The 18,085-nt window shown below is 39.8% G+C and overlaps 1 protein-coding gene across 5 annotated transcripts in view; it reads left to right on the top strand.

Annotated features, from left to right (window-relative positions):
* SON (SON DNA and RNA binding protein) overlaps positions 1-18,085 on the top strand; it is a 31,009-nt gene that overhangs the window by 5,105 nt on the left and 7,819 nt on the right. For 3 of the 5 annotated variants that reach the window (XM_082395015.1, XM_082395016.1, XM_082395017.1), the window contains exons 3-8: positions 34-5,952; positions 7,266-7,426; positions 9,343-9,489; positions 9,669-9,857; positions 16,872-16,982; positions 17,963-18,079. In XM_082395015.1, coding sequence (XP_082251141.1) covers positions 34-5,952; positions 7,266-7,426; positions 9,343-9,489; positions 9,669-9,857; positions 16,872-16,982; positions 17,963-18,079 — 6,644 coding nt within the window. Of the gene's footprint in view, positions 1-33; positions 5,953-7,265; positions 7,427-7,652; positions 9,166-9,342; positions 9,490-9,668; positions 9,858-9,958; positions 10,763-16,871; positions 16,983-17,962; positions 18,080-18,085 lie in introns of those variants that run through there. The other 2 variants (XM_082395018.1, XM_082395019.1) reach the window with 2 other exon arrangements.

The following is an 18,085-nucleotide window of genomic DNA, read 5'->3' as shown; positions in this document are numbered from 1 at the left end:
ATATTTGACAAAATTAATTTTCCTAAATTTCAGACTTGAAGGAGGCTTCCAGAAAAAGTAGATGTGTGTCTGTACAAACAGATCCTACGGATGAAATACCTACCAAAAAGTCGAAGAAACATAAAAAGCACAAAAATAAAAAGAAGAAAAAGAAGAAAGAAAAGGAAAAAAAGTATAAAAGACAGCCAGAAGAATCTGAATCAAAGCCGAAATCACATCATGATGGGAACGTAGATTTAGAATCAGATTCCTTTTTGAAGTTTGATTCTGAACCTTCAGAAATGGCACTGGAGCATCCTGTAAGAGTGTTCGGCCTATCTGACACCAGTGAGTCTCCTGCACTTGTGCTAGAACCTCCTGTAGTATCAATGGAGGTATTAGAGCCACACACCTTAGAAATTCTGAAGCCAGCTACAAAAACTGCAGAACTGTCAGTTGCATCTACATCAGTAGTTTCAGTGCAGTCAGAGCAGTCTGTAGCAGTAATGCTGGAACCATCCATGACAAAGATTCTGGATTCCTTTGCAGCAGCACCAGTGCCTACTACAACAGTAGTGCTAAAGTCATCTGAGCCGGTTGTAACAATGTCAGTGGAGTGTCAGATGAAGCCTGTGCTGAAATCATTGGAGAGCACACCTCCAGAGCCATCAAAGGTCATGTTGTTAGAGCCTCCAGTAGCAAAAGTGCTAGAGCCATCAGAAACCCTTGTGTCATCAGAGACACCTACTGAGGTGCACCCTGAGCCAAGCACATCGACAACAATGGATTTTCCAGAGTCATCGGCAACTGAAGTGCTAAGATTGCCAGAGCAGCCTGTAGAAGTACCATCGGAGATTGCAGATTCATCCATGACAAGACCGCAGGAGATGCTGGAGCTGCCCAAGACCACAGCGTTGGAGCTGCAGGAGTCGTCGGTGGCCTCAGCGATGGAGTTGCCGGGGCCACCTGCGACCTCCATGCTGGAGTTGCAGGGGCCCCCTGTGACTCCAGTGCTGGAGTTACCTGGGCCCTCTGCTACCCCGGTGCCAGAGTTGCCAGGGCCCCTTTCTACCCCAGTGCCTGAGTTGCTAGGGCCCCCTGCGACAGCAGTGCCTGAGTTGCCGGGGCCCTCTGTGACGTCAGTGCCACAGTTGTCGCAGGAATTGCCAGGGCTTCCAGCACCATCCATGGGGTTGGAGCCACCACAGGAGGTACCAGAGCCACCTGTGATGGCACAGGAGTTGCCAGGGCTGCCTGTGGTGACAGCAGCAGTAGAGCTGCCAGGGCAGCCTGTGGTTACAGTAGCAATGGAGTTGACCGAACAACCTGTGACGACGACAGAGTTGGAGCAACCTGTGGGGATGACAACGGTGGAACATCCTGGGCAGCCTGAGGTGACGACGGCAACAGGGTTGCTGGGGCAGCCTGAGGCAGCAATGGTGCTGGAGTTGCCAGGACAGCCAGTGGCAACGACAGCGCTGGAGTTGCCAGGGCAGTCTTCGGTGACTGGGGTGCCTGAGTTGCCAGGGCTGCCTTCGGCAACTAGGGCACTGGAGTTGTCGGGGCAGCCTGTGGCAACTGGGGCACTGGAGTTGCCTGGGCAGCTCATGGCAGCTGGGGCACTGGAGTTCTCGGGGCAGTCTGGGGCAGCTGGAGCACTGGAGCTTTTGGGGCAGCCTTTGGCAACAGGGGTGCTGGAGTTGCCAGGGCAGCCTGGGGCGCCAGAGTTGCCTGGGCAGCCTGTGGCAACTGTGGCGCTGGAGATCTCTGTTCAGTCTGTGGTGACAACAACGGAGCTGTCAACGATGACCGTGTCGCAGTCCCTGGAGGTGCCCTCGACGACAGCGCTGGAGTCCTATAATACGGTAGCACAGGAGCTGCCTACTACATTAGTGGGGGAGACTTCTGTAACAGTAGGAGTGGATCCCTTGATGGCCCAAGAATCCCATATGTTAGCTTCTAACACCATGGAGACCCATATGTTAGCATCCAACACCATGGACTCCCAAATGCTAGCATCCAACACCATGGACTCCCAGATGCTAGCGTCCAACACCATGGACTCCCAGATGTTAGCCTCTAGCACCATGGACTCCCAGATGTTAGCAACCAGCTCCATGGACTCCCAGATGTTAGCAACCAGCTCCATGGACTCCCAGATGTTAGCAACCAGCTCCATGGACTCCCAGATGTTAGCAACCAGCTCCATGGACTCCCAGATGTTAGCAACCAGCTCCATGGACTCCCAGATGTTAGCAACCAGCTCCATGGACTCCCAGATGTTAGCAACCAGCTCCATGGACTCCCAGATGTTAGCAACCAGCTCCATGGACTCCCAGATGTTAGCAACCAGCACCATGGACTCCCAGATGTTAGCCACTAGCTCTATGGATTCCCAGATGTTAGCATCTGGCACTATGGACTCTCAGATGTTAGCTTCCGGCACCATGGATGCTCAGATGTTAGCGTCTGGTACCATGGATGCTCAGATGTTAGCATCTAGTACCCAAGATTCTGCTATGTTGGGTTCAAAATCTCCTGATCCCTACAGGTTAGCTCAGGATCCTTACAGGTTAGCTCAAGATCCCTATAGGTTAGGTCATGACCCTTATAGGCTAGGTCATGATGCCTACAGGTTAGGGCAAGACCCCTATAGATTAGGCCATGATCCCTACAGACTAACTCCTGATCCCTATAGGATGTCAGCTAGACCTTATAGGATAGCACCCAGGTCCTATAGAATAGCTCCCAGGCCATATAGGTTAGCACCTAGACCCCTGATGTTAGCATCTAGACGTTCTATGATGATGTCCTATGCTGCAGAACGTTCCATGATGTCATCTTACGAACGCTCTATGATGTCTTATGAGCGGTCTATGATGTCCCCTATGGCTGAACGCTCTATGATGTCAGCCTATGAGCGCTCTATGATGTCAGCTTATGAGCGCTCTATGATGTCCCCTATGGCTGAGCGCTCTATGATGTCAGCTTATGAACGCTCTATGATGTCAGCTTACGAGCGCTCCATGATGTCCCCGATGGCTGACCGATCTATGATGTCCATGGGTGCTGACCGGTCTATGATGTCGTCATACTCTGCTGCTGACCGGTCTATGATGTCATCGTACTCTGCAGCTGATCGATCTATGATGTCATCTTATACTGCTGATCGTTCAATGATGTCTATGGCAGCTGATTCTTACACCGATTCTTATACTGATACATATACGGAGGCATATATGGTGCCACCTTTGCCTCCTGAAGAGCCTCCAACAATGCCACCATTGCCACCTGAAGAGCCACCAATGACACCGCCATTGCCTCCTGAGGAACCACCAGAGGGTCCAGCATTACCCACTGAGCAGTCAGCATTAACAGCTGAAAATACTTGGCCTACTGAGGTGCCAGCATTACCTCCTGAAGAGTCTGTGTCGCTGCCTGAACCTCCTGTGAGTCAAAGTGAGATTTCAGAGCCTTCGGCAGTGCTTGCTAATTATTCAGCGTCAGCATCAGAGCCTTCAATGTTAGCATCAGAGGCTGCCATGACTGTTCCAGAACCACCACTGGAGCCAGAGTCTTTGGTCACGTCAACACCTGTAGAGTCTGCTGCCATAGCAGAAGAGCATGAAATTGTTCCAGAAAGACCAGTGACTTACATGGTGTCGGAAACTCCCACAACATCAGGTGAACTGACTGTGTTAACATCAGAGCCTTCTGTTATGTCAGAGGCAGCAGAAACTTTTGATTCCATGAGGGCTTCAGGACATGTTGCCTCAGAGGTATCTATGTCCCTGCTGGAGGCAGCAGTACCTATTCCAGAGCCATCACAGAGCACTGTAGATCTGCCAGCCATGGCTGTCTCAGAGCTACCAGCTGTGGCTGTCTTGGAGCAACCAGCTGGAACTGTTTCAGAGCCACCAGCCATGGCTGTTCCAGAGCCACAGGCTGAGGCTGTGCCAGACCCAGTGGCTGTGGCTGTCCAGGACCCACCGGCTGAGGCTGTCCCAGAGCCCCTGGCCTTTTCTGAGCCAGAGCATGTTACCGTTCCTGTGCCAGTTGTTTCTGCCCTGGAGCCTACTGTGCCTGTCCTGGAACCAGCGGTGTCAGTCCTTCAACCTAACGTGATTGTTTCAGAACCATCTATTTGTGTCCAAGAATCCACTGTGACAATTTCAGAGCCTCCTGTCACTGTCTCAGAGCCGACTCAAGTAATAGCAACTGAGATGGTTTTAGAGTCTACACCAATAATACTGGAGTCTAATGTTATAAAAGGAATGAATTTACTATCTGGCGATCAAAATCTTGCTCCAGAGATTGGCATGCAGGAGATTCCCATGCATTCAGACGAAGAGCCATATGCTGAAGGACACCTGAAGAATGACTCTTATGAAACTGAAAATGATATGAATATAGACCTTAATATAAATAATCACTTAATTGCTAAAGAGATGGAACATAACACAGTGTCTGCTGCCAGCACTGGTGCTGTTGGTGAAACTGGTGAAGAGAAAATTTTGCCCACCAATGAGACTAAACAATGCACAGTATTGGATATCTGCCCTAGTGTTAGTGAAACTGATGTAGGAGGGACTCTGTCTTCTACTGGTCCCCTTGCTCTTGAACCTGATGCAGTGGGAACTGGTAAGGGTCTTGAATTTGCCACAGCATCTGCTCTCAGTTCAGTTAGTAAATATGATGTTGAAGTATCATTAACTACTCAAGATACTGAACATGACATGGTAATTTCCACCAGCCCCAGTGGTGGTAGTGAAGCTGACATAGAGGGACCTTTACCTGCTAAAGACATCCATCCTGATATACCATCTACTAATAACTTTGTCAGTAAGGATGCAGAAGGATCATTACCTATGCAGGAGAGTGACCAGACATTAGCAGTGGCTCTCAGTCCTAAAGAAAGTAGTGGAGAAGATAAAGAAGTACCTCTCCCTACTAAAGAGATATTGTCTGATTCAGGATTTTCTGCCAACATTGATGATATTAATGAAGCTGATTTAGTGAGACCATTACTTCCTAAGGACATGGAACGTCTTACAAGCCTTAGAGCTGGTATTGAAGGACCTTTACTTGCAAGTGAAGTTGAACGGGATAAATCTGCTGCCAGTCCAGTTGTAATTAGTATACCGGAAAGAGCTTCAGAGTCGTCTTCAGAGGAAAAAGATGATTATGAAATTTTTGTAAAAGTTAAGGACACACATGAAAAAAGCAAGAAAAATAAGAACCGTGACAAAGGTGAGAAAGAGAAGAAAAGGGACTCTTCGTTAAGATCTCGAAGTAAGCGTTCCAAGTCTTCTGAACACAAATCGCGAAAGCGCACCAGTGAGTCTCGTTCTAGGGCAAGGAAGAGATCATCGAAGTCCAAGTCTCATCGCTCTCAAACACGTTCACGGTCACGATCAAGACGCAGAAGGAGGAGCAGCAGGTCAAGATCAAAGTCTAGAGGAAGGCGATCTGTATCAAAAGAGAAGCGCAAAAGATCCCCAAAGCACAGATCCAAGTCCAGGGAAAGAAAAAGAAAAAGATCAAGCTCCAGGGATAACCGGAAAACAGGTAGAGCTCGGAGTCGCACCCCAAGCCGTCGGAGCCGGAGTCACACTCCGAGTCGTCGAAGAAGATCTAGATCTGGGGGAAGAAGGAGCTTTAGCATCTCCCCGAGCCGAAGAAGCCGCACCCCCAGCCGAAGGAGTCGCACCCCGAGCCGACGGAGTCGCACCCCGAGCCGACGGAGCCGCACCCCGAGCCGTCGGAGCCGCACCCCGAGCCGTCGGAGCCGCACCCCGAGCCGTCGGAGAAGATCAAGATCTGTGGTAAGAAGACGAAGCTTCAGTATATCACCAGTCAGATTAAGGCGATCACGAACACCCTTGAGAAGAAGGTTTAGCAGGTCTCCCATCCGCCGTAAACGATCCAGGTCTTCTGAAAGAGGCAGATCACCTAAACGTCTGACGGATTTGAGTGAGTCATTTAAAAATTTAATGGTATTAGAGAATGATTTAAAGCGGAGTTTTTTCTGTGAGTCAAATGGAATATTTGGGGTTATTGGTTTAGGATAAATATTTTTATCTTTAAATTTTTGTAGTTAGGTTAGCTTCTGTTTAGAAAATGTAGGAATAAGTACGTTTGTAATTAGCATTTAAAAGACCTGCTTTGGAGTAAATTAGAACCAAGGTATTTCCATACTTGAATGCTTTCTTTTTGCTTTAACCATATTCCATAACTAAAAATGGCAAGTAGAAGTCCAGTTAAAGACAAGGCTAGTATCTGCTCAGGTTGTTATTGTATGTATTCCAACATAAATTCTTGCAGATAAGCCTAAAATCAAATGTTTCTTTTTTAATAAGTTACATGTCTTAAACTGGCAATACAGTACTGTTATATGTTTGTGAAAATAATTCTGGTTGGTATAATGGGTGATGGAAGTGAGTAGGGAATTTTGCATATGGGGAGTTAAAGTGATTTCAGTCTGCCTTTTAAAAGATGAAGTGTTCTAATTTCCCCTAATTTAAAAAAGTGTGCAGAGGTGATTAAAACTTGATGGATCATGCGTGACTACGTGTAATAATAATGGATAATTTATCATTATCCCAGTGGATTGGACATTTCCAGGTCAGAGTTGTCTAAAGAAAAAGATCTTAACAGAACCCTAAGGGAGAATGCATTCAGTTCAACAAATGTTTCTGAGTTCTTTTTTTATTCAAAGCAGAGGAACAGTATATGAGTGATTACAAGTTAGTACAAGAGACACAGATAAAATGCATATATGTCTCTTTTACCAAATAGTAAAACTGCCATGATTGCTGTAATTACTGGCATAGATTAGGTACTTTGGGAGCACGGTGGAGAGGAATGTTAAGTTCTGACTTAAGACTTGTTACTTTGAAGAGGTGGCAGTTTTGAACTCGGGCTCAAAGAGTGATTTAAAATGTTCTCCGAGATTAGAAGGAAAGTAATTTAAGGGGCATGATAGTTGTGGAAAATAAAGTAGGCTTTGGCAGGTGTGTGTCTTAATGTGTGTGGCAGAGTGATCATTTATAGTTGTGTAGTCTAGCTATTTTGTATAGTGTTTGAATGGTAAGCTAAATGTGGACTTAATTCTTTTTTAAATATGGGGCATTTGTTTTAAAACTTTGAGCCAAAGAGTGATTTTATCACAGCTATAAGTTAGGGCAGAAAATTGATGCCTTTAATTTTGTTAGCATATGAAACATTAGATAATACAAAATGTACAGCCTTTTAGGAAAACTGCTTCTTATATTTTCCTCTTGCAGATAAGGCTCAGTTACTTGAAATAGCCAAAGCTAATGCAGCTGCCATGTGTGCTAAGGCTGGTGTTCCTTTACCGCCAAACCTAAAGCCTGCACCTCCACCTTCAATAGAAGAGAAAGTTGCTAAAAAATCAGGAGGAGCTACTATAGAAGAACTAACTGAGGTAAGCTAGACAGAATTTGTCATTCTTAAATGGATTATTCCAGTGATGTTGACTCTGGAGCGTGCCAAAACCCGAATTGTGGGCTGAACTGATAATGGCTGGCACCGAGTGGCCAAAACCCGAAATACAGACGTGGCAGCGGCAGAAGCTCTATTTAGCAGGCCATTATCCGGGATGGCTAAGCTCCGCTAGCTAAAAGTTACTTCCCATTACTTTTGCTTTCCAGTTTTAGAAGCCAAACTGACTGAGGAGTGGGACGGTTCGTTTGAATGGAGGAGGTGTTGAGTGAGCAACACGCAGAAGCTCGCCTACAGTTTCGTTTCCATTCACGACGTGTTCACTGATCGCCACGAGTGTACTGCATATACGCAAAGACACAGACAATCTTCAGAAATGATCTTTTGCCACCGGAGCTTGGAAATTAATGAGAATAGCTGGCCATTGCCTGAAAGGAACTTCTTTCGCATCAACATTTCGGGTTTTGGCTGTTTGGTACCAGCCATTGGTGATAATGGCCGGCCATTATCAGTTCTTCCTGCGGTTCGGGTTTTGGCAGTAACATATATATTTTAAACACACTTATTTTTGTTTTTAAGAATTTGATCTTTTCAATTGAGGCTTTTTTTTTTGGTCTTTTGGCTTTATTTTATTAAAATTTGTTTTTTTTTTGGAGGACGCTGAAATATTGCTGCTAGGATCCAGAAATACCACATTGTTTCAGATATTGAAACTTGTTATTGGCTAGCCTGATGCCAGCCTGCCACTGTCAATATATTCTGTTCCCCTTGGTTACAAGCTTGGTATATTCTGTGTTTTTGGCTAAATGAGCTTTTTATCCTATTAAAATATTTTCAATTGATAAGGGATATGACGAATTCTACTGCTAGTATAGAGACATGTCCACCCAAATTTACTCTGACCTTTTTATAAAGCCAGGTAATGGAGTCGGTTCCTTTGCTTCTCAAGGCGGAATTGACTTTGCTTTACGTGTCAGACCTTCATCAGTTGCACCCTCCCCATCATGCCTTATATTCCATTCTTGAGTTCTATTCCTTTAGAGACTCAACCTACAAAACATTTATGGAAAGACATGCTATCATCTAACCCAGTTGCAAGTGTTTGAGATTTTATTTAGCTGTACATTTGGGGATCATATAGTTTCTTAATCTGTTTCCTCACTTAGATTTATTACAATATGAATTACAATTTTTTTTTTAAGTTTAAGGACCTAGTGAAGGCTTCTGTTGCTTGCTTATCAAATCCAAGCTCCTTATCCAAAACCTTGTGAACACTTAGTGTTTCCCTATATATTTTAGCCTCATCTTCAGCCCTTCTAATAAGTTTTTTCTCACCTCTTTACCACTACCTGACTAGGGTGACTTTCTTTTCCTTTCCCTGCTAATCCTTGTTCTTAACTATGAAAATCTGGCTTAGAACTCTGTGAGGAATATTCCTTGATTATCAGATTCTGCCTGATTCTGTTCTCTCTTAAGCTTTTGTTCTTTGAGCACTTATGTACTCAGTTTGTATTATATCAGTTTGCACTTGTTAATTGTGTTGCTCTGTAAAAGCGTTCCTCAATTATCTCATGTGTATGTATTCCGTCTGTTGAACTAGATTGTAAGCTCCTTGAGAGCAGGGACCATGTCTTCTACTTTATTTTTTTGTATTCCCTGGACAGTGCCCAGTACAGTGCTCTGCACATAGTAGGTGCTCAATAAATGTTGTTAACTGACTGACCAACTAGAGTGTATTTAAATAGTAACCAGTAAGCTAAGTTACGTATCTGTAATCTATCATTAATCTTGTTTTACTTTTGAAAGTTGATTTTATGTGGTTTTGATTCTTTTAAGAAATTACATGTTACTCTGCATAAAGTGTAAGGTTTATCTTTTGTTTGTTTTTACTTTTTTAAGAAATGCAAACAGATTGCACAGAGTAAAGAAGATGATGATGTAATAGTGAATAAACCTCATGTTTCGGATGAAGAGGAAGAAGAACCTCCTTTTTATCATCATCCTTTTAAACTCAGTGAACCCAAACCCATTTTTTTCAATCTGAATGTGAGTATTAGTGTTTCTGGACTAGTGAACAGCACAACTTGTGGAACTGTTTAAGTAAAATTCAAATGGAATTTAGTTTTTAATTTAGGTTAAATACTGTGAGAAATAATGAACAAAGTCATTTTCAGATTATGTTGAACATCTGTTGAGTTTTAATTAAGAAAAACATTATTTTTTAGATTGCTGCAGCAAAGCCAACTCCACCAAAAAGCCAGGTAACATTAACAAAAGAATTCCCTGTGTCATCTGGATCTCAACATCGGAAAAAAGAAGCAGATAGTGTTTATGGAGAATGGGTTCCTGTAGAGAAAAATGGTGAAGAAAACAAAGAGGATGATAATGTTTTCAGCAGCAGTTTGCCCTCTGAGGTAAGTAAAAGGAATATTATGTATTTTTTCCTTTTATATACCTGAATCTGCATTTTACTGTTATTTTATATCTGATTTGGATTCTGTTTCACTCTTCTTAGGGCCGGGTTAAACGGCAGGGCCGGGTTAGACGACAGATGAAACAACCCGCAGCTTCTCATTTGACAGTAACTCGATGCAATTCACTTTGTGGAACCAAGCCACAAAGTGAAAAGCATCGAATTGCAGAGAACAGTGTTATCACATCCCTACCCAACATTGGGCCCTCCTTGCACTTGTGGGAAGGTAGCCCAAGGTACAACTATTTAGCTTCCCGTTTTGCTTCAAGGCTCTATAGCTCTAGATTTTGGTGGTAGCAAATTTATTGGGTGGAGGGATTGAGCAGAGAGAGGCAGATCCTCAGGTTCAACACAAGAACTGGATTGGAAAAGGCATTGTAGGCTGATGTGAGCACCTTGGATACATAGCCCATTGCCCTTAAATAATGGTTTCTATTTCTCTGGGTTGTTTGTCAGATAGCCTTTAATTTTAATTATTTTCCCTTCCCTATGCTACCTTGGCCCTTTGGATTCTTGTGTTTAACCTAATGCTCAGCCTTGGTACTCCGTTTCCCTTCTTCTCCTTCCCCTTTTTGCTACTATTAAAAGTTGGAGAAGCGGAATTCACACCTTGAAATTTCCAGGAGGCTATAGTTGTATCTTGTCAAAATGACGCGGTAATAACGCCAAGTGTCAAAACAGCCCCATTAAAATGCCGCCTGATTAAATAATGTGCTGCTAAATATAGTGCACATGAAAACAGCAAGACTGTATATATATGTAAATATATATATATATATCTGTATCTTTGTATGTATCTCTGTATCTGTACCTTTGCTGTATCTTTTAATAAACAGTTTACTTTTATTTAACTTGTTGTGCAAAATCACGCTTGGGGGATCTGGGAGGGTGGAGACTTACTAGGGGGGTGGGAGTTTTAAATGATACCATAGACTAGTCATCACCTCTTGCCCTTCGTTTGCAAAGCCCAGACATTTGTCCAAGGACTGGATTAGATATCTGATGCCCTTACAATGTAGGAATTCTTCCCCAGTTCCTTTCCTTGCAGTTCTGGGATATGTGGGTCAGAGAGACCTGTACTCTTCACATACAGGTTCCCTTTATTGGCCATATCATCGTCGTCCAGTAAACACCTCTGATAATACAAATAAACGAATTCTGTTTATAAAGTTAAAAGTGAACAGAACCCAAATCAGAAACTTTGATAGTATTTTTTTTCCCCTGGGCTATTCACAGGTGACATTTTCACTGTGGTTTTCTTTTTACCTGTGGCATTTGAAAAGAGAGCAAGTTCTTTACAATGAAGCTGGACATAACTAGCCAGTGCAACTTACAGTCACTGTTGATGATCTATATTTACATGGGGGTCAACAATTGAAGCAAGTTATACCATCACCAGTGAGGGAGAGGATAGATAGCTTGTTGGGACAGTTTTTAGTGAAGTCAGTTGAGTAGCTCAGTTGCTAATTCCCAAATCAAGCTACCTGCACATTTCAAGAGGGAAAGTTTAACTGACATTTGTAACTGATTTAAATCTTGTAGAGGCTGAATATAAACCATGGTGAGAGGGCTGAACAGACTGACTTAGAAATTCTGATACATACGCTTTTAGTAATTTCTTGAAGATTAAGCAATTAACAGAAAAAAAACATTAGGGGATTATTTATGTGAAAAATTTTCCAACAGAGTGAAGCCCTATAAATATTGCAAAATTCCAAGGGATTTTCCTGGGAAGATAAGTGACCATAACTATTTTGACTTCAGTTGAACATCGGGAGAGTGCTTAGTGAATCCTGGTGATTATGGTTCTTATTGATTGAGAGTTTATGTGTAAATATATGTATTTCAGTATTTAGCCATTTTCAGTTTTAACACTAAAACCATGGTGCCTTACACTGTCATCAACAGTGGTTGTCAGATTTGAATGAAAAGTTGGGGGGAATTATTCCAAAGAAATCCTACGGGGGAGTAGGTGGGTATTCAGATTTTATAATAAGTAAAGGAGCCTTTTATTAAAGCAGGAGGGGAAAAAAAGTTTTGTTCATGAAGCAGATTTCTCCTGTGGGGAGGATATATACAACTATTTGATATCAGAACTCTAAGCTAGTTTCTTAGACGATTAGACTAAAAAAATATATATGTTAACTATAATTTCAAATAAAACAATCCCAAAATTTTAGGAAGAAAAGGGACAATTTTGCTTTTGCTTTCAGGTCTCCGTACTTTTACCTAGAAGTAATATGAAACACCTAGAGGAAATGTTCATAATATAAAATGTTTAGTTCCATTTATTTAGCTGTATCTTATAAATATATTTGTAAGATTAATGTTCTATATTCCAGTGTTTGCAGAATACTATTGGTGACATTTTATGGGAGCATTGACTCTTGATTCCCTGTCAGGGGTTGAAATAAAGACTTTAGAGAGAAAAGGAAAGTTCTTCTAAATGGTCAACATTTTAACCGAATAGTACTTTGAATTTTTTTACCTGTTAGTCTTTTTTATTTTAATAAATGTAAATGGAATTTGTGGTTCTTTAGTTTTGAGCATGAAACATTTAGGCAAAGATCACAGATTTGATCTCAGCTTTGCTATGATCCTTAATCCCCCCAATTGTTTTGCACATGAGTGCTCTTTGACATAAGTATGAGTGGATAGACGTGGATGGATCAACATAAATCCGTATCTTACGGAATATCAACTCATCAGACTGTGTGCCCTACTGCCATAGCATCGTCTTCCTACCCAGAAGCCAACCAGCATCATCCTCAGTAAGGAGTGACTGCAGAACCTTGATCATATTTGTGTCAGTTTGATTTATAAATGAAATCAAAAGTGTTGGAAAACATTTTAAAAATTGTCCTCGGGGGCATTAATTCTTGGTAATAAAGTTAGCAAAGACTTATTGGGTAGAAGATATAAATGTAGTCTCTGACATAAAATTTCCTTGGGTTAACTATTTATCATAATGTCCAGAGGTAGCTTGCCGTTAAGTCTAGTGATTGTTTACACGTTAGGACAGTTTTTGTCTCTGGCAACTGTGCTTGATTTGTTACTATTGAAGAGTATTTCCCCGTCCCAGTGGAGTTAAAATTCCCTTATATTTAGAAGCTCTAAATTTTTGAAGTTTAGGAAAGCTGAGTTCTTGTGGTAAGATGAAAATTTTAATTGAAAATGCAACAACTAGGACCTGGCAGTGCTAGAATGTGTTAAGTACAGCTTTGTTGTTCATTCTTCTCTCCTTAGATTCTCTTAGGTGATTAACATGGAATTTCTTTACCATTTAATGGTTTATCTGTTATCGTATTATAATTCATTTGGATTAAATGTACAAGTTAACTGAGAGTTGCACTAAGGAATTTTATGTGAAATAAAAGGTTCATAAATCAGTTTTAAAAACCAAGCCACATAACAACTGAGGCAGTGTGTATTTTAGCTAAATATTTTAAAATCATGTTTTGTATGCAGGTTAGGTGCGTTTTCTTTAATTCTATTTTCTTACAATTAAAAATTTCCTTTTTTACCATCTTTTAATTTGAGATACCTGCAATTACCTCTGTAGAAAATAATTTGCCTATTACAGGGATTATTTTTTCCTTACCTGACTGACCACCTTCTAATAATTCTCTTTAGTTCTTGTATATACTTTAATTGACTTTATAGGAAATACTTAAGATAATTGTTCTATTTATATAAACAGTCGGGTTAACAAAGGGGGGGGGAGGTAAATTGACTTAGAAGGGTTCTTTAAATGAGGAAGATACAGAAGGTACACAGTTATAACTTAGGCCATGAAATGCATGTTACATGGTGTCAATTATATGTGTTTCATTAGTCCTGACAACTTTTTAGGTTATGGAAGTAGTAATCTGCTGTGTTACTGACGTAGAGGGGTGAAATAACTTGGACAGGTTTTTATTAATGTGAGAACTGGAATTATAATTCAGGATACTCTTTTATGTGGATTTCACCTTTTAGAACAAGTCCTAGGGAGAAGGAAATTAAACATTTCCCCCCATGATAATACCTAGAGTATTACTACACATTACATAGAAAGTCTATCGTGTATTAGCGGAAATAAATAAGGCGTGTTGATGATAGCTTGATAACAGCATTCTGTACAGTTTAAGATAATTTTTCCCCCAGTTTTTAGCATTCTAAAACTTTTAGCATCATTTTGGTACCTTTTACACATTACTGTTTTTGAGCAACATTAAAAGATGATTAAGATTCTAAAGCCCTTCTACACTGTATAGTTTACTATATACTATATATACACAAACACTATACAGTCCAATACAGTAGTCATTAAGTGAACCACTGAAAAATCAGTTCTTTAATTGCACTAGACACATTTCAAGTGCTCATTTGCTTTCACTATAGAAAATTCTGTTGGACAGTGCTGTTCTAAAGGGTAGCTGTGATATCTTATGAGTGTTTTAATACTGATTCATAACATTTGGTGTAGTCTTTGAATATTACTGCTTTCGGGCTTTCTATTGCATATCCTGAGTTACCTTGAAAACCTGGAAATATGCTTTTTGATACAAACTCTTGAGAATCCTTAAGAGATTAAGGTAATCCTGATTGATTCTACTTTGAGTATATTTTTCCACATTAAAAAGTATGAATATGAAATTAATAGTCAAATTACTATTTGGTAATACAGTTTTGACATGAACTTACAGCTCACTTGGTAAGCCTGTTGAATAAATGAAGTTGTATTAGGAAAAAACTAGTTGTAATTTTATCTAAAGTAAATTTATATTAAATCCCAATGTTGATATATTAAATAAATACTATTGAAATAAATAAATAAAAATTCCTTTCAGAGTGAGATGTGAATTTAACGTATAATATTAGTGAGATTTGAATGAAGTTTCATCCTGAGGATAATGATGGGGTATTTAGGTTACCTGCTTACTTAATAAAGGTTAAAAGAGAAAAATGTATGAAGATATAAAAATGTCTTCAGAAGGAAGAATTCACAGATAGGTATGTTAATTTGCTTTCCAGTTGGCAAGAAGTAATTTTATTCTAGAAAAGTTGGAAGTTTTCGGAGCCATCTTAACTACATTTTTATGGCTAATTTACAGTTGGAAATTGGGGGATCAGAGCTTGGGGTGGTAATGGGTAGGTGCATTTTCCTCCGTATTGCCTCTGAGTTTCGACTTTTTAGAATAAAAACCTATTATTTTATACCTAAATAACCTAACACTTAGATTTGTAGATGGGTATGAAACCCAAAGTAATTGTGGCAAGGTTAAAGAACAGTACTTGAGATATATTTAGTGGGCTTTCAAAAATTACTTCGATGATCTTAACATCTAAGGCCAAAGGAATGTAAATTTTGACCTAAGATATCTGGGTTCCCACTTAAAGTCCCAGCAGTGATCACAATTGTAAATAGAAGTGAAAAGTGAACCTACTAAGTTTTCTAGTGTTTCAGTCTGGCTTTGCTTATATAGCCCCAGAAATATTCTAATTAGTTTGGATAATTTACTAAGTTGACTAAGAAATTAGGATCTTTCATAAATGAGATATGTAAGCAGTCTAATAAACAGTTATGGAATGAATTCAGTTTAATTCTGCTTTCATTTTAAGAAGGCAAATATATAGAAATCTGTACTTTCTGGTACCTTGTGGAAGAAAAATTGAGTTTTGCTAAAGGAATCTTACTAGGTGATTCAGCAAGATAACTAAGGATGATGGAGTGATTAAGGGGTTCTGAAGATAGGAAAAAGGAAGATTAGTAATCTTTATGCATGAGATATAATTATTCTCTCAAAGTCATATACCCTTCTCAACTATATAGGTCTTATTTTTAAAAGAAGTATTTCATACTCAACTACACAGTCAAATTACAGGTAACCTTAGTTTAGCTTTTTAAAAAAACCTTTGTTATTTTACTGACTTCCTTGTATTTGTCACATCCATGCAGTACTTACTAGTCATTCTTTGTAAATGAATTTAGGAATACTTCATGTCAGATAAGCGTTTTCCAAAAATGAATTTTCTTGGGTGGAATACTAGAAAATATTAATGGGTTAAGTAGTGTTAGAAGAAAAACAAGTATTAAGAATTGGTGAGTTGACACAAATCAACCTAACCTCTTAATGTTAGAACAAAAAACATCAAATTTTCTTTCTCTGGTTGAGCCCTCCACAAATTTGGCAAATACAGTATTTGCTCTAAAGATTATCCTTAAAAATTTCCTGGACATTATGAAACTTCTTAAAAAGTTAAGTCTCATCTGCTTAGCTTAAGCTTTTTACAAGTAGAATATGAGCTTTGAAAAGGAGGACCTAAGACATTTCAAACATATTTTAAGTGTTTCAATTATGTACCCCACAGAAATATTTTAACTTCCATCATAAATGTACATAAACTGAAAACAAAAGATCCATTTACTTAAATAGTAAATATATTCTTTGAAGAAACCAAGTTCCTAAGACCAAACTATATGAACAACTGCAAGTAGGTGAAAACATGTGCAGACGAGTGAAGGAATGATCACGGACGTGATAATGGTTTTCTGCTTATTTAAGAACCTTGCTTATTGCTTTTGAGGGTTATGCTGAGAAGTAGGGTAAAATGAAAACTGCTAATGAGTTACAAAATTAATTGTTCAAAAAATTCTCATTTATTATAAATGACTGTTTTGTTAGTGAAGGCCAGAGATTGATTGTAATTTGATGTAGTAGAAAATACGAGGAAAGAAGTCGGATTTTAGGTTGAGTTCAACTGCTGCCTGATACTTTGTAACTTACCTTAAACAATCGTTGTCTGTTTTCCAAGGTTAGTTTACCTTTTAGAGTCTTCTCCCTACTTTACAAAATTTTAATATATAAAACTTACTTTGTTTTTGACATGAAGCAACTAAAGATATGAGCATTTTTCAGAATTTAGGGGGACTGTTGTTATTTGAGATAATTATCTGTATTTTCTTTCTTAGCCTGTGGACATCTCTACAGCAATGAGTGAGCGGGCACTTGCTCAGAAAAGACTCAGCGAGAATGCATTTGACCTTGAAGCTATGAGCATGTTAAATCGTGCTCAGGAACGGGTATGTAGCAGTTTTAATATCTACATGATCATTTATCTAGCAAGCTCACTTAAAGTGATTTGGGGCTTGATCATTCAGTATATGTTGTGTACTGTGGGGCAGGAGCTGTTTGTTGAGAGAATAAAAATGGAAGAAATTATCTGCCCTCATAGAATTTATAATCAATCTAATGTATAAAAATAGCTAAGTGCCCATAATAGCCCTGTGAGGTGTATTGAGTTTCCACTTTCCATCTGAGAAGACAGGTAAAGAGTGGCTAAATGAGGCCCAAGGGCACAAAACCAGTTAAGTAGGGAACTGGGATCCAAACCCAGACAGTCTGAATCCAGAGTCTGTGCTTTTTAAACAGTGGACAGCGGCTCCATAGGCTACTTTTCTATGGTAAATATATGGAAGCAGTAAGTACATGTTCAGAGAGAAAATACATTGCCCGACAATACTGGGTGTTCACTAAATATACTTTGAATGAATGACAGCTAATTCTTTAATTATCACAGTGTTTGAACAGTTTCCTATGTTTATTATTCTTTAACTATCTTGAATTTATTCTCGATTTGTAACACTTCAAAGAAAGTAATTAAAAATTGAGGTTGTCAAATTAGCATGCATTTATGAGATATGTAAGCAGGAGGGCAAGGATCCTTTGCCATATGAGTGATTTTCTATATTTTTCATGTATCTGTGCTATTTTGAAGAATGAGTGTCAGCTATGCTTTTCAGTTGTTAGAGATATATCTCAAATTTTATCAGTGGGATCCACTGAGCAGTTACTGAACTGCTGCTTTGGAATGTTTAGGAAAACAATATTTTAAAGATGTACAAATTCAGTATATTGTTTTTGAAAAGTTGAAAATTTAAGTCTGTTATTAAGCCTTTTCGGGAACTAAGTAAACCATTTCATTTAGGGAATTAAATTAATACCAGTGGCACTTTAACTAGAGAAGTAATTTTACTTAATTGAGGACTCTTCTTTTCTTCAGATTGATGCCTGGGCTCAGCTGAACTCTATTCCTGGCCAGTTCACAGGAAGTACAGGAGTACAGGTTCTGACACAAGAACAGTTGGCCAATACTGGTGCCCAAGCCTGGATTAAAAAGGTACAC

The sequence above is a fragment of the Balaenoptera borealis genome, assembly GCF_965194805.1.
Source record: "Balaenoptera borealis genome assembly, chromosome: 5".
Classification (NCBI taxonomy): Eukaryota; Metazoa; Chordata; class Mammalia; order Artiodactyla; family Balaenopteridae; genus Balaenoptera; species Balaenoptera borealis.
This window is presented reverse-complemented; position numbering and strand designations above follow the sequence as displayed.